Below are 27,909 nucleotides of genomic sequence, written 5' to 3'. Positions count from 1 at the left end.
ACCACCATCCCATCCTTCTAGATCCTCTCTCATTTCTCCACATTATTTTACTTTATTTTATCACTATGTCTTTTACTGTTATAATTTGGCTAAGCTGATGATGGTCCACAGCGGACCGAAACTAGTACCTATTAATATCATTGTAATGTTTTTGTAAAACATCAAATGATTTTTTAGTATTGAGAAGGTGGAATATTAAAATTTTGTACTTAATTTAAGCATAGTCTTAACTCAATACGGAACCTAACAATGAAGTTTATTATTTTGAATACTCAAATCGAGGCACCGCAAAACGGAAGACATCCAACGTTTTTACGGCATAAATGACGAAAAAGGTGACCTGCTGGTTGACTGGAAGAAAGCGCGAGAATGCTGGCGGAGCTATTTTGAGAAACTTTCAACCGAAGAATTCCCCCCACCCACCACCGCTATTGAAGGCCTAGTGAAGGAAATTGACATCACGGAAGTTCAGGCTGTTCTGAAGGAGATGAAACCAGGGAAAGCCACCGGCCCCGATGATCTTCTGGCAGAGTTCTGGTGCTCTGAATGGTGGGATGCGGCAATATGGCTAACACAGCTTTTCAATCAGATCATCAAAGAAGGTCAAATACCATCAGACTGGCGACGAAGCATTACTGTACCAATCTTCAGGAAGAAGGGAAGTCCACCACCATCCCATCCTTCTAGATCCTCTCTCATTTCTCCACAAACTTACAACGAACCAAGCTGGATTTGTGAAAAATTGTGGCACAACAGATGCAATCCACGCTGCACGGCTGTTAGGTGAGAAACACAATGAAAAACATAAGCCTCTTCATCTCGCTTTTCTGGATCTGGAGAAGGCCTTTGATCGGGTACCACATGACCTAATCTGGTTAGTGCTATGAGAACATAGCATTCCAGAGCACCTTGTTAAGTGGGTACAGATGCTCTACGTAGAACCAAGGAGTTATGTTCAAGCTGCCGCAGGAGCGTCCGATGATTTCCGCACCACTGTAGGAGTACATCAAGGCTCTGCCTTATAACCACTGCTGTTCATTCTTGTGATGGACGCTGTTACATCAGACCTGCACAAGCCAATACCATGGACATTTCTCTATGCTGATGATGTCATGTTGGCTGCTGAGAATAAGTACCATCTCCAGCGCCAAACAGAAGAGTGGGACAACTGACTAGCGCAATATGGCCTGCGCCTCAACAAAAAGAAGACAGAGTACATGACATTAGATCCTCGAGAAGTTGGAACCATCCACGTTGATGGTGAAGATCTACCACAAGTAGAGAAATTTAAATATCATGGCTCCACACTCTCTGACGATGGCAGACTTACTGATGAGGTCAACAAGGATATACGCAGCCTGGCTGAAGTGGCGAATGACAACGGGCGTCACCTGCGACCGTCGGATGAAGGACCATCTGAAATCTAAGATCTACCGGACTGTTATCCGTCCCGTCGCTCTCTACGGCACTGAGTGTTGGCCTGCTACGAAGGAGGCAGAACATCGACTAAGCGTCATGGACACAAAGATGCTTAGGTGGACAGCTGGCTAGACTGAATCACATTTCAAACGACAATATTAGGGAACGCTTTGGCGTTGCACCGATCCAGAAGAAAATGCAGGAAAACTGTCTGCGCTGGTTTGGACACGTGTTGCGTGCAGAAGACAATACACTGGCAAAGTCAGCGTACACATTGGAAGTCGCTGGAAAGAGGCTCAAGGGACGACCGAGACAGCGATGGATCGATACACTGCACGACGACCTGAAAGCTGAAAGACTACATCCTGACATGGCCCATGACCAAATTAAATGGAGACAATGAATCCACACAGTGGACCCTGCCACCAGGCGGGACAAACGCTAAAGAACAACAATGTGGTACCCCTTCCCAAACATACTTCCAATACCATTCAGCAAACTGAAAACTACATCAAACCCCAATCCTTTACCACTTGGTGCAGAACTTCAAGACTTTACAGGTGAATAAATACTGAACTGCATTGTATATGAGGGACCTGGTTCACACCCCTTGAAAAGATTAATTCCTCACTGGTGGTGATGCTTGTTTGGCAGATACTGAATCAGATGAGTTCTGTTTATAGTACCAACAAATGTCCCATCAATACTAAGTGTTCTCCCTGGAACCTAACGATTTTTGAAACAAGAAATGAAGTTGTCAATGGCTGGCCTAACTTTGAAGAGGGGATCATAGTCCAGGCCACCTGGCTTCTTGCTGCATGTGTTGTCTACAATATGGAAAAATCTGTTCATTAGTAGGCAAGTATCCGAAGGGTGTGTCTTGACTAGGGTACTGAGTTGACCAACAACGTGACAGGCTCTTTTTCTTCACGAGACCCACATTTATGACTAGGCCAATAGTACGTTTTAAATCTGCCATCCCAATACCATCATCTGGCCATAGACAAAATCGAATGTGCTTCTGCAGAACACCTAACTTGCGAATGTATTGTCTGGCATAACGATTATTCTCTTGTACTAATAATCTCCAGAAACCAAGGGTAAAAAATAGAAAGAAGTACAAGATTGGAGCTGCATTACAGGGGGGCATATTTCTGGGTCATGAGTGGTGAATGGTAAATGACACAATATTTCTGGGAATTCATTTTCTGGAGGTTCCACATCACATCATACTCACACATTCAATACTTACATTACCAGTCGCCTGAAAACCTGTTGTAGAACCTGGAAGCTCACCAACATACGCGCCACTGGATTTTGCGACACCCCGTTATAATCTACCCGCTGCACTCACAATTTCATCATCTGATGAACTCTCCACATTATTCTCCACACAATAATCATCATCACTATCCGTATCATCATAAATAAGTCTTTCAATTTCATTATCGTCAACATAAACCGACGCCATGTTGCTTAAGTGATAACTTGGAGTGTACAGATAAAATAGTGTCTGCCTTACAAACAAATGCTATTGGTGATTTACAAATAGTTTCAAAAGAAATATAAACCAACTAACAGCTAAACATATTACTCCTGCCATCTCTTGAGATTCTTATGAACTACGACGATTTTCCCGATTTATTAATTCAAACAGTACATGGATATGTGGGGAAGCACTCTGTAGGACAGTATTGATCTAATCAAATGATGAAACAATCACATGTAAAAAAGAAGTACAAAATGCCCTGTTTAAGTCAGAGGCAAGAAACAAACAGCTTTTCTTCACGAGATGTAGTTAATTCACATTTCTGGGAACAGGTGAGTCACGTTTAAAAAAACATACCATTTTTTTGGCAGAAGAGGAGGAGCAGGAGGGAGAATCACACACTCTCTTCATTTGTTTGTCATCAGATCTTTTTTTGCTAGGGGCTTTACATCGCACCGACACAGATAGGTCTTATGGCGACGATGGGATAGGAAAGGCCTAGGAGTTGGAAGGAAGCGGCCGTGGCCTTAACTAAGGTACAGCCCCAGCATTTGCCTGGTGTGAAAATGGGAAACCACGGAAAACCATCTTCAGGGCTGCCGGTAGTGGGATTCGAACCTACTATCTCCCGGATGCAAGCTCACAGACGCGCGCCTCTACGCGCACGGCCAACTCGCCCGGTGTCATCAGATCTACTGGGTCCTTTGGGAATAGTAAAAAAGATAAACTGGCAGAAATATTTAGAGCACACACTTCCACCACATCCTTAAAGAATGAAAGAAGTGGATCCCACTGATTTAATAATCTGTCTGAACACCTAGCTGGGGATAACCATCTTGTGCACACATGCTTCAACAACTTCTTTGTTTCTTTTCCATGCATACTTTGAAATTTTGAAGACGTTCTCTTCTTTTGGTATTCTTCTCCAAGTAATAGAAAAAATCTCATCAATTCTAACTGGTAAAGTTGCAGCAGCTAAATTAATTAGATGGTAGCTGCAACCAATACCAAAAATAGGTTATGAGCTGCTTTCAAAACTGCTAGAACTCAATTTTTCTGTCTAATCATAACAGGAGCATTGTCAGAACAGAATGCCAGACAGTTCCTAATTGGCACTCTGTGATAATAGCAGGTTTCCTATGTTGTGCCCTCTCAAATCCCCTTCCAATGCCGGTACCGATAAAACAGTACTTATAATACTTTCTTGAGCAGCATCATAAAAAGTAACCACTATGAGATACAACTTGGAATAGGTATTATTGCTTCCATCTGTCGACAAAGAAAATGGACTATTGTGCAAACAAGTAACAATGTCCTGTGTTGCAGTATGCATCATTTCGTTTATGACATGTTTTTGTGCGAACACAACCATACTTTTTTTGCAATTTCTGACATCGGAAACATTTTTCTGAACAAAACTCTTGCATGATCAGCTGCAATCAGTGGGATGTTGTGTTTCACTAAAAATGAAGTAAACACTCTGCATTTATTACACTGTAAACATTATCTCCAGCTTTGGAAAAAAGAAGAAGAAAAAAACCACCATTAATTTTCTGATTTTCTTCCTTAGATTTCAAATTACACATATGTCTAACACTTTACATGATTAGTCAGGTCGTTTTTGCCGCCACGTGCTATGTTAATATCACAAGAGCACATGGTACAAAACAAATTTGTCACCTTTTCTCAATTTCAGTATACATGGAAAACTCAAATAATAGGGTTTCCCTAAACACCTGATGGTAATGTCTTTTTTTGCAGATTTACTCATGATTACAGATTAACAGTGATCATAAGGTAGAATAAGCAACAAACACAATTCATGTTACTCCACAACTACATAACCTCAGGTTTGCAATACGTGGCAATAAATATGAAGAAAATTAAGCAACAAATATAATTCACAAGTTTTTTGTAACTACAACATAACCTAAGCTTTGTAATTCATGGTGAAGAACAAACAATTTCTTATACAGGACAGTAAATGTTATCGCACGAATCAATGCCAAAAAAAAAAAAAAAAAAAACAAGCGTACAGTTATCCAAGAGCCAGTCTCTACAAATAGATATTGATTGACTGGGATTCAGGATGCGTCCCGCATTCCGAATCGAAGACTATCGAAGAATATAAATCAGTGCGATGTATCAAATATTTGGTCACACAGTGTGCATCAGCAGCATGCAGAAGCTTGTTCTGGTGTGAATTTTAAAAAGAGTACCTGGTACGTAAAATTGTAAAATTTTATAGTTCATCCATAAAATCATAAAACACACTGCCTTTCTGTAAATTTTATGCACAAACCGTAAAAGTTGACAGGTATGTTAAAGTAATTTAATTATGCTAGTCTTATGAAAAGCATAAAAAATGTATGGGTAAAAACTTTTACATTCATGTTATACCAATAAGCCTGCTCAAACAACAAAAATTAATCATTTAATGTGGCAATTTTAGCCACAAACGAACACAGTTACATTTTAAATACGAAGATTACCTATTTAGGAATAGTTTGTTTTGGCTTAGTAGCCCTGAAAACACTGGGCTATGCACAGTCCAATCTTGCACTCCTTGCACCACCATGGGGATATACTAAAGACAATGGGTTGGAATGTAGTACCATATCTGAAGTACTTATTTGATTATTGTTTGGTCGAAGGAGCTATACCAGATGAATGGAGAGTTGCTATAGTAGCCCCTGTGTATAAAGGAAAGGGTGATAGACATAAAGCTGAAAATTACAGGCCAGTAAGTTTGACATGCATTGTATGTAAGCTTTGGGAAGGCATTCTTTCTGATTATATTAGACATGTTTGTGAAATTAATAACTGGTTCGATAGAAGGCAATTCGGTTTTAGGAAAGGTTATTCCACTGAAGCTCAACTTGTAGGATTCCAGCAAGATATAGCAGATATCTTGGATTCTGGAGGTCAAATGGACTGTATCGCGATTGACATGTCTAAAGCATTTGATAGGGTGGATCATTGGAGACTACTGGCAAAAATGAGTGCAATTGGACTAGACAAAAGAGTGACTGAATGGGTTGCTATATTTCTAGAAAATAGGTCTCAGAGAGTTAGAGTAGGTGAAGCTTTGTCTGACCCTGTAATAGTTGAGAGGGGAGTTCCTCAGGGCAGTGTTATCGGACCTTTATGTTTTCTTATATATATAAATGATATGAGTAAAGGAGTGGAATCGGAGGTAAGGCTTTTTGCGGATGATGTTATTCTCTATAGAGTGATAAATAAGTTACAAGATTGTGAGCAACTGCAACGTGACCTCGAAAATGTTGTGAGATGGACAGCAGGCAATGGTATGTTGATAAACGGGGCTAAAAGTCAGGTTGTGAGTTTCACAAATAGGAAAAGTCCTCTCAGTTTTAATTACTGCGTTGATGGGGTGAAAGTTCCTTTTGGGGATCATTGTAAGTATCTAGGAGTTAATATAAGGAAAGATCTTCACTGGGGTAATCACATAAATGGGATTGTAAATAAAGGGTACCGATCTCTACACATGGTTATGAGGGTGTTTAGGGGTTGTAGTAAGGATGTAAAGGAGAGTGCATATAAGTCTCTGGTAAGACCCCAACTAGAGTATGGTTCCAGTGTATGGGACCCTCACCAGGATTACCTGATTCAAGAACTGGAAAAAATCCAAAGAAAAGCAGCTCGATTTGTTCTGGGTGATTTCCGACAAAAGAGTAGCGTTACAAAAATGTTGCAATGTTTGGGTTGGGAAGAATTGAGAGAAAGAAGAAGAGCTGCTCGACTCAGTGGTATGTTCCGAGCTGTCAGCGGAGAGATGGCGTGGAATGACATTAGTAGACGAATAGGTTTGAATGGCGTTTATAAAAGTAGGAAAGATCACAATATGAAGATAAAGTTGGAATTCAAGAGGACAAACTGGGGCAAATATTCATTTATAGGAAGGGGAGTTAGGGATTGGAATAACTTACCAAGGGAGATGTTCAATAAATTTCCAATTTCTTTGAAATCATTTCGGAAAAGGCTAGGAAAGCAACAGATAGGGAATCTGCCACCTGGGCGACTGCCCTAAATGCAGATCAGTATTGACATTACTTTCTTTTCATAGTACAGGTGAATCATCAGCCTGTCTCTCTTCATCTAAACGAAAAAATATGCCCAAATTTCTGGAGAGGTGAAGTATTTCTATCATTTGTATTTGGAGTAAAATAATGCAGCTAAAAACTTGTATTCGAAAGCAATGTAACAAATAAAAATCTTGCCCAAACTATCACTTGATATGTTATCTCGTTTGTAAGCAGAGTCTTCATCATTGTCTTCTATTTCTGAAACCACTTCTCTCTATAAAATATCCAAGATATCACTATCATTGAGCTGGAGTGAGGACATGTTTGTACAGTAAAATAGCTGACTGCGAAATATTTGGCGCGGTCCGCACCCGGCATATTGAGTGCTTCAGTTGATGTCACGGCAAGGAGAAACTACCCTTTTTATCATTTCAGTTTCAACTTCCCAATAACTGCTGCATTCTAGTGGACACTAGATTAACTACAACCTCCAAACAAGGGACGGGACCGTATGGGATACGTGCAGCTGCAGGTGAAAACCATGCCCGTATGGGATATGGGCACCGTTCACAACCATCGCGTATGGGCATAGTGTTGTAAGTGTTAAATGCTGGAAACTCCAGTGTTTGCAGTGGGTTACTGTCTCCCACAACTGCAGTACACAGATCTAAAGTAAATAGTTGGTGGTCGCAGTTCAGAGGGTGTGGTAGAAAGGCTACATTGATACCGTCTTCTGCACTCAGTTCAGAGCAATCGCTGTAGTTTTGCGCTGATCTACATGATGTGGTATTTTTTTTCACATTTGATCTGAAAAATAACAATACTGACTTAGGCAACAATGTTCCTATATCTTACCTTTCTATTTCTACCGATGGGCTAATTGGCATTAATACTTAGCATACATCATGCAACTGTCTCATACGCCAGGTCGAGTGGCTCAAACGGTTAAGGCAATGGCTTTCTGAGCCAATGTTGGCAGGTTTGATCCTAGCTCAATCCTGTGATATTTGAAGGGGTCAAATACATCAGCCCTGTGTTGGTAGATTTACCGGCATGTAAAAGAACTCCCGCAGGGCAAAATTCTGGCACCTCCGAAAACCATAAAAGTAATTAGTGGGATGTAAAACAAATAATATTAATTACTGTCTAATACAAAAGGAGAAAAACGATTAGAGAGGATAATGTTTCCAGGAATATTGAGCTATAACGTGGGAGAAAGGGAATCAATTGATAATTTATACAGAAATATGTTCTTAAGGAATTTTTGTTATAATTTGGAATTACTGTATAATTCTCTAGTGCCTGAACACAGCGCTGGTGTAAGTCACTTACAAATTATTTAAAAGGGAGTTTTAAAAATTGCATTAAGAAAATCTCTTTCACAGAAAATGAATCATACTTCCAAATACCAATTTTTAGTTTTCATCCGCTGTGTGAAAAGAGACAGCTGTAATCGTCTCGAGTTCTAGCTCCTCGCACACAAGTATGAAGGATGAGTTCTCCACCTAATCAATACTTTTAGGTGGAGAACTCATCCTTCATACTTGTGTGCTTAAACTATCAATACGGACTATGAAGCTAATAGATTATAGTTCTAGCTCCTCGTCCAGAAATTTATTTTTACTTAATTTTCTGGAAGTTCACTGGTTATATGGTGTTACAGCAAAACAAACTGACACAAAATTTAATAGGCCTATAAATACTACAACGAAATGCGATCGCAGTCCTCAATCACGAAACAATAAAAGGGACAAATTAAATTACTCCAAACTTGGCAGAAGCCTACCTTTCAGTCAGTAGTGAAGTTGTGATCTTCAGTGATCCACTGCTTCAGCCAGTAGGACTTGCAAGATTTTTCTTTATGCATTACCACACACACTTATTCAAAGCAGATCTCAACACAATCTCAAGACAACGCGTCCCAACAATTCACAGAGAGAGGTAGGGGACATGGGTATGTACAACAGAGTTCTCGCATTTCATGTTAGGAAGTAGCAGGGGTGGAAGACTTCAAGGTGAAATAGTTCCTTGTTTGTTTTGATGGAAATTCCCCATTGTTAGTGGGGAACACAGATGTTAAGAAACAAGAAAATCATCATCATCAATGTTCCACTCCAGTCGCCTGGGTGTGGTTAACAAGCCTCCTCCACTCCTTTCTGTCCTCGCACTTTTCCTGCCTACTCCATTACTTCTGCCACATCCAAACGAGGTTTTCTAATGTCCTTCCAAATCTGATCCATCCACCTTTGTGGTCTTCCAACTGGTCTCTTTTCCTTAACTTCTCTTTGCAATTCCTTTCTTGCTACCCATTCCTATCCCATTCTTTTTACGAGGTGCATCAATTAAATAAAAAGACTGCGCCCCTTCTACTCCGTGGTCGCATGGTGGGAGGTTGTCATTGGAATGTGGTTGACCTTGATCCTTCCTGAGCAAGCACACTTTGTTTCGTCGTTCTACCCGCTTTAGTTTGCTTTTCGGATTTGGTTGTAGCGGACGCTGTTGTGTAGTCGTGCCGCGATCATGGTGGCCATAAAACTCGAGCAGCGCATTAACCTGAAATTCCTAGTGAAATTAAAGAAATCACCCATGGGATGTTTTCAAATGTTAAAGGAGGTGTTTGGTCTATGTCACATGCATGAGTGTTTGAGTGGCACAAACGGTTTTCTGAAGGTTGGGAAGAGGTTGAAGATGATGAACGTCCCGGACGACCTATGACTGTCAGAAGTGAAGGAAACGTCCAGGAAGTCAACGAAATTGTGCAGAAAGACCGAAGTCAATACTATGAAGAAGTCCTAATCAAGCTAAGGGAAAGAGTAAAGAAGAAAAGACCAGATGCATGGAAGAACGGCTCATGGATTCTTCACCAAGCCAACACACCAGCCCACAATGCCCTGTCTGTGAAGCAGTTTTTAGCTGACAAGTGCATTCCTGTGCTAGGACATCCTCCGTATTTGCCTGATCTTGCTCCATGTGACTTTTATCTCTTTCCAAAGTGAAGTGTATTGAAGGGAACACATTTTCAGTCTGTGGAACACGTAAAAGTAAAAACGGCAGAGTTGTTGTGCAGGGTGACAAAGGATGACCTACAGCACTGCTTTGAACAGTGGAAGGCACGTATGCAATGGTGTATATATAGGGGAGGTGAGTATGTTGAAGGGGATAAAAGTGTATTGTAACTTAGCAATAAATCACATTTTTCACATTAGTCTCGTTATTTAATTGCCACATCTCGTACATGTCCGAACCACCTCACTCTTGCTTTCTGTATGTTCTGTACTAATGGTTCTATATTTAGCTTTTCTCTGATTTTAATATTTTGAATTCTATCTCTTCTTGTCTTTTTAACCCATGTTCTTAAAAAATTTCATTTCTACTGCATGGATCATACTATCTTATTAGTTACGAGCGTTTCTAGTCCGTATGTTACAACTGGTATGAAATACAGTTTATATAGTGTTAATTTCATTCTCTTGGGTACTTTGTCATCCCATAAAAGCTCTCTTGACTTGATAACATGTTGTACCTTTACTTAAGTCTGTTACTAATTACTGGGTTGATTTCATTACTTCCATTAATAATGCTACCCAGATACGTAAACTGTTCTACATTCTCTAACCGTTCTCAGTCTATGTTCACTTGGCTTCTCTTTTTCTCTTTACCACAGTGCATGACTACAGTTTTCTTCTACTAATTTACCATTCCAAACTCCTTCAGATTTTCACTCCAAATGTCCAGTCTCCTTTGTACTTCCTTTTCTCCCTTTCCCCAAATCACCACATCATCTGCTAATACCAAAGCATTCACTTCATCACTACTGATACTATGTTTTACACGTTTTATGATTTCATCCATCAATATAATAATCAATAATGGCAACAGTGCTCTTCCTTGCTTGATATCTTTTTTTTCACTCCCCACTTATACACTGCTTTTACTCTCATGATACAATATTTTTATCTTGTTAATTAATGATTTTGGTACATTCCTTTTCAGTAGGCATTCCCATACATGTTTTCTCTTAACTGTATCATACGCTTTTACCAAATCCAAAAAATACGAATATGATTTCCTTGTTCCTTTCCAGATGTCTTTCTATTATCATTCACACTGTAAATATCAAGTCTACTGTTGATAAGAAACAAGAAAAAATTGGCTATTTTTGGTATAAATTAATTTTAAATTTTGAGGAGTTCCCCAAAATCACCACTATATACCCAATATGAATACTTCCCTTTTGGTTTAGCAGTGCTTGCTGAATCAATATTATGCTTATATTAAAATATTTGGATGCCAGCTTTCATTTATAATGTTAAAATATGTCTACCGTTATAAGCATTATTATTATTATTATTATTATTATTATTATTGCAAGTGTTTTTTTAAATAATGCTGTTTGTTTGAGGCGTTGACCTGTAGATAGCTTTTGCACCTACTTGTACCATATGGTATGAACCTGCATGTAATTGGAATGGAGGAAGTGTAGTGTGTTGAATGTGAGGAAAGGAACGTTAAGGATGACACAAACACCAAGGCCAGGGATATTAATCATTTACAATCAAAAACCCCTGACCCAGCCAGGAATCGAACCCGGGGCCGCCGGGTGACAGGCGGACATGTTGCCCCCTACACCCCGGGGCCAGACTTGCAAATGTTTAGTTCTGTGTGTTTTCTTTCTAGGACATATTGCAAAACAATGAAAATACAATAACAATAGGATTATATTTATAAAAATAGACATCTCAAACTTGTTTGACGATCAAAAAGCAAGACCGTAACAAACTATGTACTTATCATTAAGTTAGACCTGTAACTAAAAAAAAGGCAAATTACTGTACACTTAAGTCAGTGTAATACAATACATCTTGGTTCTATTACATATCATTACTCTTAATTTTAGAGGTAAAAGAAAACACTTCAAGTTACCTGAAAAGAAAATGGGCACATATTGAATGGGACTGATAACACACACTTAGTTTAGTTTAGTTTAAGCCAGTGCCATACTTTTTTTTTTTTTTTTTTTTTTTTTTCAACACAGCTCCCTTATTTTACAGCAGTGTATGCTTATTTGAGGTAAACATGTAATGTGCACCCATAGCTAAAGCTGTCGTTAACTAGTCATCTTTTGCATTTGAAAGTGTGTCTGGATTCACTTCTTTGACAGTTGCACTTATAGTGAGCGCCTGATAGAAAGGATGGAAAACATTAGACACAAACTTCAGTAAATAACAAATCCTTATTCTCTGAGAAAGATATTGGTACTGTTGCATTGTATGTCTTCAGTGGTGTAAGTGTACTGGTTCTTCCCCTCCTTAAAGAACTTACTTCTTGAAATGCACCTTCATCAAGGGTAGCGTTTTGAAGCGAATGCCCAATTTATTCTTCTTAAAATATAGCCACTTGACTTCCCTCCAGTTCCACTGGTCACATTCGTTATTAACTCGTCGATGCTGCAGAAGGCCTACCAATAGTGAGGCAAAGTAAAGGAACTAACTTCACATTATTTCTTTGACTATAATGGCTGCTTCATTGCATCCTGTCTCATCATCTGTGCCCAGTCATGTATGTGTTCCATATTACCTTTAAACCTCTATTGCATTTTTCACTAATACTATGACATGTATCACCTTCCACATGTATATGACCGGGCACCAGGAATTTGTGGTCAATAGCCTGAACGGTGGCTGAATCCTATAGGGCAGCCATACAGATGGCTGCAACATGACTTTTTATTTTGTCCAACACATGTATTAGAAAACTTGATTACATGCTTGACTTCTGCCTTGACAAGAATCATTAAGAAATCGTACAGACAGGAACTCCTATGGAGAGGTATATAACGCTCTATACACTGCGATAAAACACCCTTAGAGGGGTGAAAATAGTTTTAATTACAACCTGCTGGACATAACACTCTTCACACACCCCACAACCATGATTATAGCGAAGCAACACAGAAAACATTTCACATCTTCGATTATATTTGAGACTGGAGTTAGCATGGGCTCGCATTCCTCCACAAGGAGTGCTTAAAAACTCAACTGGGAAAAAAGTAGTCTTTAAAAGCCTGTCCAAACATATTAAATAGGAAATTATACTCCCAATAAGCACAAACCCCTTAAATAGGCATAATAAAACCAATGGATTATTGCTAAAAAGAGCCTAAAATGGATTTATATCTTAAAAAGCCTATGTTTCTGTATACAGAAATAAAATAGGCAAATTCTCATCCCTAGTAATAACAAAAATAGTTATGTAAGTACTTAATTCATTAGTAAAATAGGAGACATTTTGTCAATGATTAGTATTACGCATCTCACGGTTGATTACCGTTGGAACTTTCAGCTGTAATCAGGGTGACACTGCTTGTTATCCCAGCGCAAGTGGTTTAGTCATATCTCTGCAGAACAGTAGTGATTTCTCTCAGCAATAGTACTGCCATTATTCATGAGCAGTTTATTGCTGTCAATGATTAGGTGTCTTTATATGTTAGCTGTAGCTTTCTACAGAACCAAACCGCCTCTTTCTTAAATTATTTCAATCCCCAATTACACATCCCATCGATGAATGTATGCCCCAATTTGTCCACCTGAATCAAAACTTTTATCTTCATACTTCCAAAAAATTGATTCGAGATTATTCATCTATTAATGTCATTCCACCCCATCCTTCTACTGACAGCTAGGAATATATTGCTTAGTTGAGCAGTTCGTCTCCTTATTCTCAAGCCTTCCTAGCCCAAAATTTGCGATGTATTTGTAACACTACTCTTTTGTCAGAAATCACCTACAAACAAACTGTACTGCTTTTCTTTGGATCTTTTCCAGTTTTCAAATCCAGTAATCCTGGTGAGGGTCCCATACACTGAAACCATACTCTAACTGGGGTTGTCCTTTGAGAAAATAAATTATGCAGTGAGTAATGATGTTACGTAGTTCTTCTAAAGTGTGGAGATTCATCTAGTACAAATATCTTATGATTATTATAGATATCAACTTCCAAATAGATAAGCAAAAGAAAGGCAGGTATACTTGACATAGCACAGTAACAAGAAGTCAAAGTGGATTAAAAAATGTTTTGTCCAACCTGAGATATTGGAGGCTCATGAAGATCAAGCTGCAACTTCTCCACCAGCTCATGAAAATCTCCAGCATAAAATGCTACAACATCTTTTGTAATTCGATTGAATTCTGGTGTCTGATTACCATGTACAGCTTTCAAAATACCTGCAAAAGAAAAAAGTGCAAAAATTGCTTAGCAATAAATATTATTGCATTTTTTTAAAGTTCAAAATGAAACTCGCTAACAGTTCATAACATTTTAGAAAATACACACTATATGCATTTCATCTGAGGCTGAACAGATGCTGGAGGAGAGTACAAAGCAAAAATAAGGACATCCACAAGAAAAGTAAAGAAATGTTGTGGAATGAAGTCAATGATGTGGGTAAATAAAAGATTAGAATACGAAGACAAAGGAAACAGAAGAATATTGCCATTAGGGTAGGAGAATAACATACTGGAAGAGGAGAGGATAGCACAAAGTTCACAATGGCCTATGCTAGAAGGGTCTTTCTTCATTAAAAAATGAAACATTTGAAATATTGATATCCATGCTGTGAAGATGTTCCCCAAGACTTTTGTGGAACACTGTTCCTAGGTACACAAGTGAAGCTTGGCCAATAACTGGTGCAGAAAGAAAGATGAAGCCATTGAAATGCCATGCTACAGAAAAATACTCAAGTTGAAAAGCGCAAAGTGATTCACAAAACAAGACGAGAATCAGATTAATACGAGGAGAATGATTCGGCCAAACTGCAACATGAGAAGAGAGATTCACAGGACATGATATGATACCCTGCAGACTTATTCAATTGATTTTGGAGGGAAGTACAGAGTATAAGAATAGGAAGGGAGAGCTTAAGTGACAAATAAATTAGATTAGAGTACATGTAGGATGCAACGATTATGAAGACAGTGAAGTTTGCAGAGGATACAGAAGTAGCATGGGCAATGCATTAAACCAGTCTATGGACTGATGATCCAAGTGATAACACCACACACAATTACGAGTTATAGTAATGGTTCTGTACGGAATACAAAATACAACTGATATATATACGAGAAGGGGAAAAAAGAAAAGGAGCTCAAGAACACAGACATTTAATGAACTCTCCTGGAAAGAGCGGCAAATACAGCCACAACCAGAGTCCAAACAGAAATTCTCTTCAGAATATAGGGGGAGAAATATTAAATTGAAGTGTTACAAGTCAAATTGTAAACTTATGGAGTGTAATAACTAGACCAGAGAAGTGTAAGCAAATGTGTGTCTTTATGGACCCAGCATATCTCAAGCAGATGTTGGGGTTTGACTAATCTTGTAAAATTAAAAGCATAGGAAACGTTTATTGTTCAAATATGCTCATACCTAGGAATCAATTGAAAATTTATCCATGTCCTTTCTGTCTTACTTGCAGTCTTTACAACCCCCGATGCACATAAAGCAAGCCAATTTGGCCACAAGTTTGCAAAGGAAGGGAAAGCCAGATGTATATCAACTGCTAGGAAAAACATCTCGTAAGTAAATTTTTGACGATTTTTTTCTTTTTTCTTTTTGCCTTTTCTTATGTAAAAACAAGTGTTCTTGAGGATGGTGAACACCTCATAACTCAGAAAAAATTATTTCCTTTCAAAATAGCATAATAAGTAGTATCTTGTATGTATTCACAAGCAGAAATACCTCGGAAGTCAACAAAGGCAATGAATCGTATGTGTTGTGGTAATGTGGATACATAAAAATACTTCTTAATTCAGTTTTAGTGATGTGCTCTGTGGGATTACATTCATGTACTGAGGTCGCGCTCTTATTGTACATATTGCCGTTTCAATGAATACAATATTCTTTGCCCAAAACTTTCCACTAGCCTTTCCTTTACCGCAGTCGTGAAATAGTGTTTCCGAGACAACAGACTAAGCTTCGGCAATCCAGATAAGTACAGAATTAGGGTTTTCATTATGTTAATGGTCGAGTACTTAAAAAATCATAATTTGTTAATACCTAGGTACTTGTTCGTATTATCAACTAACTTTCTATTACTGACAAGTTTACGCAACATAAACAATACTGTATATATTTATGCATGATTTAAGTGATTAGATATAATCTGAGAATGTTCTTGCAGAACAAAACATGTCATTCTTTGTGTCATAGTGTGTATTTTTTACAGGTATGTTTATAGTGTAATAATTTATATTGAAATTTTGTGTGTTTGGCAGACTGGAAAGTTTTTTATCTCCTATTTGACTAAGTTGTCACTGGAAGGTTTGGCTTCCTTCTCAACGGAGTTTTATAGGTCCGACTATTTCTATAATATTGATGATTAGGCCTAATGGGGACTTTGGCTTTATGTAATTCAGGTAAGGCCTTGGCTGTGAGCAAACCTAGATTCATATTGACCAGTTCTTGTACTTCCTGTTTGTTTAATACAAAAGAAAAGATTTTGAGAAGGGTCTTAAAAAGGCGCTGTTGAATACGAGTTGTAGGATCCTTATATTTAGAAAAGATTCTGTTTTTTGCAATGTAGTCACTCTTGTCTGTAATAACTTTAGTGCTACCCTTATTGGCCTTTGTGATGATGAAATCATTCTGTTTCATTTTTTTCCCTGCAATTCTTTTTGTTTACAAGTACTTTGAGAAAAGGCAGTACTGATTTTGTTTATTAACCAAAGAAGTTTCTTTTTAACTTCATGTCTTAGGTCATTTTGCTGTTTGTTAGGGAGCTTTGAAATTTTAGACAACTTCAGGAATAGCTGTTATGATATCTACCGTGTTATGGAGATTGGGCCATTTAGATTTTGGGCATTTATTAAGAAAGTCTATTTCTGAAACTGAAAAGGGAACTTTGAATAAGTTTACTGTAAGAGAAACCTTTTCAGTAAGTAGACTACAATTTTTCATTTCTGAAACTTTTTTTAAAAAAAATTGGAGTAGAGCTTATAAGATGTAATAATTTACTATAAAAGTCATCTGCTTTTTTCTTAAAACGACCTCCATTTTACTGAAGACATGAGACTGAAAGGAATCCCATTCTACAGGAGCCAGCAGCAGAGAGGCATTTAAATATGCTCTGTATAATTTTGCACTACAATGCCTGTCTACAGGCAGAGGGAGAGCATTTAAAATGCTAATGGCTTTACGTTGCACCAAAACAGATAGGTCATATGGCGACAATGGGATAGGAAAGGCCTAGCAGTTGGAAGGAAGCGACTGTGGCCTAATTAAGGTACAGCCCCAGCATTTGCCTGGTGTGAAAATGGGAAACTACAGAAAACCATCTTCAGGGCTGCGGACAGTGGGATTCGAATCCACTATCTCCCGGATGCAAAATCACAGCCGCGCGCCCCTAACCGCATTGCCAACTCGCCCGGGGGGAGAGCATTTTCAACACTTACTGTACTGGGGTAAGTTTTATTATTTCTTTCTGTTTTTTCAATCGGATTATCCATTGATGGGTTTTACAGGCGTATGGGAATGGTGTGATGATGAACATGCTCTCGTTTACAGACATGCAGCATGCAGGGAGGACAGTAACCCTTGCGTGTCTCATCCCGTAGTATAGCAGGGTCAGCACGAGACATTCACACAGACAGCATTTCCAGGCTGTGCAGATAACTTATGGCACTGATTGTGTTTCTTGGAACATAACACACTGTTCTATTTTCCTAAAAACTCACTGACCGAGCTTGATAGCTGCAGTCGCTTAAGTGCGGCCAGTGTCCAAAATTCGGGAGATAGTGGGTTCGAACCCCACTGTCGGCAGCCCTGAAGGCGGTTTTCCACGGTTTCCAATTTTCACACCTGGCAAATGCTGGGGCTGTACCTTAATTAAGGCCACGGTTGCTTCCTTCCCACTCCTAGCCCCTTCCTATCCCATCGTTGCCATAAGACCTATTTGTGTCAGTGCGCCGTAAAAAAAAAAAAAAAACCCACACAACTCACTGAAAGGGCAGAACACATCAAAGAAAAGAAAAAACACCTCACCAGAACGTTTGGAAAAAAAGGGTACTTGTGATACAACATTCAATAAGTCTTTGGGAAAATAGAACAATGTAAAGGAAAGGCTACTATGGAAGAGAATGCTGGGAATTAGGAACCAACCTGTCCAAAGAAAGCAATACCTCTATATTTCAGAAAAAAGACAGATAAGATTGGGAAGATACTAAGAAGAGAGAGAGAGAGAGAGAGAGAGAGAGAGAGAGAGAGAGAGAGAGAGAGAGAGACACACACACACACACACAAGAATTTCCTGCAACCAGTCAAACACAATAGAATTAGAGGTCTCTGGAGTTTCAAATTGAATGCATTTGTAGTATCTGCTATGTAGGTGAAACAAAGCGACTGATTTCTGTCAGACATAAAGAAAGAACATGTCAGATCAAGAACTAAGACACAAAAATTTCAGAATTACCTGAGCATTCCAGCAAACAACGAAATTTCATTAGATGAAACCAAGATTGTAACAGCTGTGCCCTTTTAGAAATTTCTCTATAATTATACATTCTACATAAACCACACAGAATTAAAGATAATATTATAATGTTATATGTCCAATGTCTGTTGTAACAGCTTCCGGTCATCATAAGGGGATCATGGAATTTTGTCCCATGGGAGCTATTTAACATGCTGACAATCAATAATATGGAGTAGCTGCATTTAAACAGCCTTAACTGCCACCGACCTCAGCTGTGAATGAACATGTTCCTGGGACCAACACTACCGAGGTAGGCAGCAAAGGGTAGTAAGAGAATACCTATAATAAATGCACACAACTGATCAAAAGGAACTCGTTTATGAAAACTATTATACAATTAAATGCCTGTGAGCTTACCAACAGCAGCCGTGGTCATCCGGTCCAACCCGTGACCTACATGATCAGCATGAGCTTTTGTTCTATCTTCAAACAGATATTCTCGAGCTTCTGACAAACGAGGTAGGTATTGTAAATTTCTTAGCTCATTAATTCCAGTTCTGAAATTAGATTAACCAGGCAGTAATAAGAATTACAAGAAAATTTTAAATTAGAATAACTCAAATTTTCAAAAACAATACATCGAAACTAAGCACATAGTACTCTTATTAAAACAAGCAAAACACTTGCAATTTTAATTATTGCTGATGCTATGATCACTGGCACAGTACCAGCAGTTCTATATGAAATAAAGACTACAAGAATGTGATGTTGCAATAAAAAAAATATCCTACATACACTGGTTGGAATTCGAACTGCATCTGCCTAGGTGAAAAGCCAGTGACAATGCCACTTGGCTATCATGCTCCCATACTCTTAGAGAATTTGCCCGATACAACAGGATACAATGAATATAATGACTACCACTGCCACAGCCCGAGTCCCTTTAACTTGTAGTTCAACATGCTTTACCAACTTCCTCCGTACCAAAAAATCTATTTCAAAACACATCTACTAGAAACAATGGTGAAATAATGTCAAAACTAGTGAACATGATATGGATGAATAAACTAATTACTGCAAAATCTTAAAATGTAAGAGATTCCATCTTTCATTCATGAACTGCTTCAAAGATTTCCTTTCCACATGCAAGTACATCTGTCAGAACTACTTGCACCGTTATTGTAAACATCATCTTAACACATTTTACCATGAATCTGTCAGTGAAGATAGTAATGTAATGTGGCTAGCTGTACCATTAAATTCATACCTACATACTGTACCCAATGTCCCCGGCCTGCAAGTGAGAGAGTATAATTATTCCATTCACAAATCTTTATGGATAGCAAGAGAGAGACAGAAAATTCTTACTCTCATTTGGACTATCTAATCAGTCCAAGATTCCATTCTCTTTGCTCGGACTACAACCAACTTTTCTCAATATTTGTGTTCTGAGGAGCAAAGACAACTGTATCTGATCTGTTCCATCCCCTCCTTAAATGTTTAAAATTAATCAAAAACTCGAGTATGAGACAGACAATTATTAACTTCTAGCAACAGGTAGTGCGATAAAATTTTAGCCATAAGCTTCCATCAACAGCTCCTGTAGTAAAATTTTCCACGTTTCATGAGGAATTTCTTACTTTTCAGAGTTGATAGTCTGGTTTACAAGCTCTTGTGAATTAATCATAAAACTTTATTAGGTTCTTCCTGGGTATTTCTGTAGCCAACTTCGCTAATTTTTGGCTCTGGACAAAGATTTAGGAACAGACGCTCTGCCTGACACCAAATGATTTGTCAGCTGAATATTTAAATGTGGAACTACCCAGGAATCTAGCTTCAGACACCTGGATTGAAAGCTAACAGCTGAACCACTGTGCTGGTCACACCCCTCCCCTCATTCAGTGAAATAAGTAGTGTACCTCCACAATCTTCAATTAGCAATAAGCAGTGTGGTTTAATTGCTTACCGCAGAGAAACTGGAAAATTAAGTCTAACCATATCATTTCCAGTATCTACTCCTCTTTTGCTCTGATTCCACGGCTGGGTCTATAATGTTCCTAGGTAATCTACGACATACATTTGGTGCCCCCTATTGAAGTTAGCATTACACACAGCTTCATCCAATGTTTTGAAGTTTTGAAAAAGTTGTACTTGCGTCTGCTGAATGTGTCCTAATGAAGGACTTAAGAGCAATATCATCATTCTGGATAATGATTCCTCAAATATCTTATCCTGTTGAAACGTCTTTGCTCCTTGGGACACTTTTACCATGTTCAGTCTTTATTTTTACAACTGGATTTACGTCGCACCGACACAGATAGGTCTTATGGTGACGATGGGAAAGGAAAGGGCTAGGAGAGGGAGGTAAGTGGGCGTGGCCTTAATCAAGGTACAGACCCAGCATTTACCTGGTGTAAAAATGGGAAACCACGGAAAACCATCTTCAGGGCTGCCAACAGTGGGGTTCGAACCCACTATCTCACGAATACTGGATACTGTCTGCACTTAAGCGACTGCAGCTATCGAGCTCGGTTTATTCAGTCTTAATGTACCCTAAGATTGTACCATAAGTCCATCTACGTAGTCTCATTTAATCCTACTCTAATGGAAACAAGCACCATGAGCATCAACAAAATGTATGTTCTGTGTCACAGGTTAAAATGGAGTAGGGACAACTTGTAAATACTTGGCTATCTCGTACAGTGGTGCAATGGATGTTCCTAGTTATTTTATTTATTTAGCGTGTGATAAATACAATTTTATATACAATATGTACAACTACCATCTCAAGTTCATAACTAAAGTTCCACGTCAAAAGCTGAGAGCCAGAAAAGAGCTTCGCTTGAGACACAGTGTAAGTCCTCTACAGAGCCTCTATAAGCGTGCAAAGGACACTCAAATGCAATGTGATCCACTGTCTGCTCCTCTTCTCCGCAGTCACATTGTGATGATGTCTTCCATCTCCATTTGAAGAGAGTTGCTCCACATCTACCTTGGCCGGTCCTGATTTGGTTTAGCGTCCTCCGCTGCCGTCTGGGAAGGGAAAAAAAATCTGGGCACTTGCAGGGGTTCTCAATGATGTGATGATGTGGTAAGGAGGATTGCTGTTGCTATTGTTCTTTCCAAGCATCCAATACATTAAAGGAGGTGTCCTATAGATTCATTGCAGTACGCCAAGAAAAGTGTCTGGATTTCAGTCGTTTAGCTGGAGAAGCTGCTATGTCAGAATGAATAGGGAGGTGAGGATTCTTTTCTACTTTCTTCCATAAGTTAAGCAGTGACTGTAATCTTCTTAGGGGTGGAGGTGGTATGTGGCTTATAGTGGGAAGCCAGTGTGTTAGTTGGTCGGATGCATCCTGTAATGATACGCATTGCTTGGTACATTTTTTTTTTGCTATTGGCTTTACGTCGCACCGATACAGATAGGTCTTACGGCGACGATGGGACAGGAAATGGCTAGGGCTGGGAAGGAAACGGCCGTGGCCTTATTTGAGGTACAGCCCCAGCATTTGCCTGGTGTGCAAATGGGAAACCACGGAAAACCATCTTCAGGGCTGCCAACAGTGGGGCTCGAACCCTCTATCTCCCGAATACTGGATACAGGCCGCACTTACGCGACTGGAGCTATCGAGCTCGGTATTGCTTGGTACAGCTGGGTGTCTACTAATCGAGTGCGAGCACTGTTAAGCCAGGTAGAGCAGCAATATTCAGCGACAGAATAAGAAAGTGCAAGAGCAGCGGATCTCAGGATTTGAGCATTAGCAGCCCAGAATGTACCTGCCAGCTTTTGAAAGATGTTATTCCCGGTCTTGACCTTGGCTGACACATTATAGAGTTGATTCTTGTGGGTCAAGGACCTGGCCAGGGTGACTCCCAGGTATTTTGGGTTACAAAAATACTGTAGATTCTCTCCTCTGAATGGTATGTTTGGTTTGTACCCAGCATTTCTATGTTGCTAGTAATATTTGGTCATGGAAAATGTGGTAACTATTTAATGTTCAAAATACTGTTAGAATTCATATATATCTCTATAGGCATTCTACAGAATTCCTGATTACTTATGTGATTATGGATGAGTGGAAAAATTCAGGTGCTGTGTGAGCAATGAAAGTGAGCGACTTAACCTCTGAAACACCCATCTGTGATACAAATGACAGAAAATCTGAAAAGGAGTGTCCCATTTTACAGTGAATCAAAATATTAGATTTCTGTACGAAAATCTGAATAACTTTGCTATTATTTCGTATGAAAAACATAAAGATGGCATTATTCCACATAAAAAATAGCTTTACAGCCCTTTACTATGAACCTCTACAAATGACAGATCTGAACTATCAACTTTGAGGCTTTAATTTCATAGTTATTCACAACAGGTACAGTTACCTGTTGTATAGAGAAACTGGTGTATCGGGCTATCTACGTAGGCAAGTCAGTAAGCATCTGCAATTTTGCTCAAATTGTCTTTAGATTAGGCTCTATGGCACTGTGTGCTCACCAGCCGCTAGATGGCACCATTGTCTACGTCTGTGGTAGGTTTCAGCACTATCAGATCAATACAACTTGCGCTGTTGCGACGTGAAGATGCTCGCCACTCTCTGTTTGCACCAAGGAAGAACAGTGTTCCTTAATCGTTTTGAGTGGTCTGAGTGTGTACCAGGAGTGAAAATTCATAGAAGACTTTCAGCACTATATGGGGACAATGTTTTGCCACAGCAAAGTGTTTACCAGTGGACTGAACAGTTCAAAAGGGGTTGCACGAGCATGAAGGATGAGCAAAGATTCGGGCGTCCATCTGCAGCCGTAACTGATGCCAATGTTGAACAAGGGCGTGATATGATCCTGAATAACAGATGAGTGACTGTCGATGACGTAACAAACCATATGCACATTTGCCATGGTTCTGCATATGAAATCGTGCATAACAGGCTTAACTTTCAGAAATCCTGTTCAAGATGGGTTCCAAAACAACTCAATGAAGAGCAGAAACTCAATCGTGTGAGAATCTCTCAGCACCTGCTGGACCATCATGCTAACGAAAGTGAAACGTTTCTGAAATGGATCATCACTGGAGATGAAACATGGGTTTACTACTTCGAACCAGAGAACAAACGTCACAGCATGGAATGGAAGCATCTGCTGTGGCAAAACACTGTCCCAGTACTGTGCTGATAGTCTTCTATCAATTTCCGCTCCTGGTACATCCTCAGACTGCACAAATCGGATTATGGAACGCTGTTCCTTCTCGGTGCAAACAGAGTGGCGCGGCTATAGTTACGTCGCAACAGTGCAAGCTGTACTGATTTGATAATGCTGAAACCTACCACAGACGTAAACAACGGTTCCATTTAGCGGCTGGTGAGCACACACTTCCATAGAGCCAACCTGAAGACAATTAGACCGAAACTGGAGATACTCACCGACTGGCCCTCGTATAACATTAAAGCTGCATCTATATAATATATAAAATAAGAGTTCTGTCTATATATCGCTCAGAATTTAAAAAGGATGGTATTTCTCTAACAGTCATGTCCACAGTAACAAGGAAATGCACTTTTTAATTTTCCGTAATTTCTCTGTCTGTCTGTCTGTACGTACACACAACACAAGAAAACGGCTGAAATGAATTTAATGAAAATCGGTATGCAAAGATAGATTGCAGAAATAAGAAATGATGGTTGGGCGTATTTTTGTGTAATAATGTGTTACTGCTTAATAGACTTTTGAAATTGCGAGTTTACTGTATTATAAATTATCTGCCTCTACAAACATCTTTATCAAATTTGAGTACCCCAAAAGGGACATATCTTTTTTTCCGAAATGGCGCCCGGTAATGACGACGTAGTGTTTTATCCTCCGAGTAAATTAACCGTAAAATGTGACGAAAAGTGCGGAAAATGTCGAAGATTAGTGAAAAATGGAATGCTGTGCGATTGTGATCGATGGTGGCATTATAAGTGCGGAAATTGTCCTAGAGACATAAACACTAATGAAAATGTCGACTGGATTTGTGAGCAGTGTGTTCGGAATGTTGTAGTTGGCGATGGTGTTGATGATGAAGCACTGAAAACAATCGATGAGGAATACAAAAGTGCATTAGAAATTATAAACATTCTACAAAAGGACAATGAGGCTCTTAAAGTTGAAAATCAAGAATTAAAAGAGACTGCGATCGCTAGAATTTGGGACTGACCATTCTTCGAGTGATATACCGGTACCAGTAACAAACTTGAGCACGTGGTGTCAAGTAGTTCATGGATGGCCGGCTAAGAAGAAATCTACAACTGAATTTCCGGAAATAAACATCAGAAATAGGTTTTCTGCCCTAAATAATTTAATTCTGGAAGAAAGTGATCGCGCGCGTGAAACCAAATCATCGCGATCCGCTGCTGTTGCCGTGCCGGGGTTAAAATTTAGGCCTAGATTTCAGATTCAAGACCCAGTTAGGCCAAAATCAGCAAAGGTAGCTGTGTTTGGTGATAGCCAAGGAAGGGGAATTGCGGGAGTGATAAACGACGAGAATATAACAGCAACCGGAGAAATATATACAGGAGCTTCTATGAGCAGTGTCCTGGAAAACATAGAAGCAACTAGGAACTTCGGGAGCGGCAATGCAGTGCTTATAATCGGTGGGACGAACGACGTAGCTCACGACGACGCCAAGAATGTAAGATCACAACTTAAACATACACTAGGGAAGCTGACTCACACTAACGTCTTTGTAGTGAACATGCCCCACAGGCATGATTTGAGTAGAGACTCATGTGTGAACATTGAAGTGGACAAGGTCAATACAGATATTGTTCAAATTTGTAAACATTTTCAGAATACTCAGGTTATTGAATGCAGCAGTTTTGAAAGATTCTGTTAGACAAAACATGGCCTCCATCTAAACAATTCAGGTAAACGAAAGATATTAAATATTGTTCTAGATTTTATTAATCTTAAGATATGTACTGTAAAACAGGCAACTCCCTTGATATATAATACTGACCAGGAAAACTAGTAGAAAGAGCCAGCTGTACTTCAAGCTGGCTCAGTCAACTAGAAAATGAAACTCAGGAAAGTAAGGAATTTCAAGTTACCCAATTGCAACAGTCCAGTTTTAGGGAGGAAGGGGGTCTGAGATTGCTCTTGGTAAACTGTCAAAGTGTAGTAAATAAACAATTAAAATTCGGTACGTTGATGGAATCTTATGAGACTGATGTGGCGATAGGAGTGGAATCGTGGTTGAGAGAAGGGGTGGGTAATAGAGAAGTATTTCCAGAAGGGTACACAGTCTATCGTAGAGACCGAGGAGATAAAAAGGGAGGGGGGGGGGGGGTGTATATTCTGGTGAAGGAAACTTGTTGTTCACATGTATGGTTTACCGATAAAAGGGATGAAATATTAGGGATAAAATTAGTTTGTGTTAATATGAAGGAGGTGGGAATTATAGGAACATACAGGCCTGGAAGAGAGGAAAGAGACATGGAAATATTTGAGAAAATAATAGATTATACTCATAAAAACAATAATAATGATATGGTAATAATTGGGGAAGATCTAAATTTGCCTGAAGTTGAATGGAATGGAGCTGCAAGTGAAGCCCATGAACAGAAACTGGCAAATAAGTTAATTTGGGAGGGAGGATTTACACAAGTAGTACAAGAACCGACTCATCTCAATAACTTACTAGATGTATTCTTGGTTAAACCATGGGAAATTGTTGATAAAACTAAGGTAATTGAAGGAATAGGAGACCATAAGGCTGTAATAATGGATGTAGGACTGGCACCAAAAAGGCTTAATAAGAGGGTTACACAAGACATGAAATTGTACAGAAAAACTAAAGTTGATGAATTTGGGACTTACCTTAAATCACAATTCAGTTGTTGGATAAGTGAAGGGAGTAGTGTGGAAACACTTTGGGCTAAATTTAAAGGAATCATTTGGAAGGAGAGAAGAGATTTGTACCTGTTAAGAAGGGTAAAATGACCTCAGACCCTGTTTATTATACAAGGGAAATAAGAAAATTAAAAATAAAATGTAGAATAGTAAACAGGAAAATCAAAGAGTGTAGGGAGAATAGAGAAACTAGAAAACAGCTAATGAGGGAACTGAATAGAATGAAAAAGGAAGCAAAAGAATGGCATACTTCAAGAGGGTAATGACCACAAAAGGAAATGGAAAAAGCTGTATTCATATATTAGGAATCAAAAAGGAAAAGGAATCCAAATTCCTACAATGGTGGGAGAAGGGGGTGAACACTATTTAACAGATACTAAAAAAGCAAAACTATTTAGTAGGGAATTCAGAGATTCAGTAGATGATTGTCAGGAGTTGGCAACAGAAACAGAAGATAGAGAGGGAGACACACACAGGGAAACAAGAAGCTTCTCATTCACAAATGAAGACATTTTCAGAGAAATCCAACTGGTTCAGCAAGGAAAAGCAGCAGGAAGTGATCAAATTACTCTGACTATGTCATAAATAATAGTGTAATACCAAAGGAATGGAAGGAATCTGTAATAATACAGTAGAACCTCGATAATTTGAAATCGGTTAATTCAAAATCCCGCCTAATTCGAAGAAGTTCTCGTTCCCGGAAACATGAGATATAGTTTTGCATGTTATTTCAGTTGTTTAATTCGAAATACGGATAATTCGTAATTCGAAGTACAATGTTGGCCCCATTACCGAAATTCAGACTTTTAATTCAAAACTGCCTTTACATTTTAAAACAATAGTATGTTACAGAGTAATTTCAACTGGAAATGTATCCGTTCCGCGTCATAATAGAACACTGTTATTTATAAGTTTCATTTCCGTATTGATAGATATTACTTTACAGAAAAACAATATATATACAAATCTCCACCTTATCAATACAAATTTATTTTACATTAAGCAGGTAAATATAGTCAAATAGTCTTTTTTACTAGTTTCGACCCCTAGGGGGTCATCCTCAGTTGACATGCATTAAAAATTGTATTGTTCACAAAAACATCACATATAGTGGTAAAAGCTTAGACTAATTTAGACTGATCATTAATGTTGGTATGTCTATTTGACTATATTTACCTGCTTAATGTAAAATAAATTTGTATTGATAAGGTGGAGATTTGTATATATATTGTTTTTCTGTAAAGTCATAATAGAACACGCGTTCCGGAACGTTGAGGGGTAGCTTTCTGCAATTACACTCACTTCGGTGGGTCTACAGTGCGCTTCATGATTGCTAAGTTGAATTAAATCAGAATTCTTTTGTATTCAACCTTTTATGGAACGCCGTAATATCACACAACAGGCAGTGTACGGGAAAACAGAATCCGCGAACACTGGCGATGCCGACAGTTGACGAAAAACATGGCTCATATAATACATTCGTAGGCACCAAACAATATTGTCATTGCCGGTGAAACTGCATTGCTTTATTTTAATGCGAGCCCAAACAGTCTTATGGTTTTAAAGGAGAAATTGCAAGCCAGGAAATCATACAAGGGTGAGGG

General features: G+C 38.9%; 1 protein-coding gene across 1 annotated transcript in view; it reads right to left on the bottom strand.

The window, feature by feature from the left end:
* LOC136862892 (uncharacterized) overlaps positions 1-27,909 on the bottom strand; it is a 330,052-nt gene that overhangs the window by 73,190 nt on the left and 228,953 nt on the right. The window contains exons 7-8 of the mRNA XM_067139172.2: positions 18,839-18,978; positions 14,038-14,177 (exon numbers count right to left, since the gene is read on the bottom strand). Coding sequence (XP_066995273.2) covers positions 14,038-14,177; positions 18,839-18,978 — 280 coding nt within the window. The remainder of the gene's footprint in view (positions 1-14,037; positions 14,178-18,838; positions 18,979-27,909) is intronic.

Source organism: Anabrus simplex, chromosome 2 (assembly GCF_040414725.1).
Source record: "Anabrus simplex isolate iqAnaSimp1 chromosome 2, ASM4041472v1, whole genome shotgun sequence".
Taxonomy (NCBI): Eukaryota; Metazoa; Arthropoda; class Insecta; order Orthoptera; family Tettigoniidae; genus Anabrus; species Anabrus simplex.
Note: the sequence above shows the minus strand (reverse complement) of the source record. Positions and strands in the feature narration are given on the sequence as shown.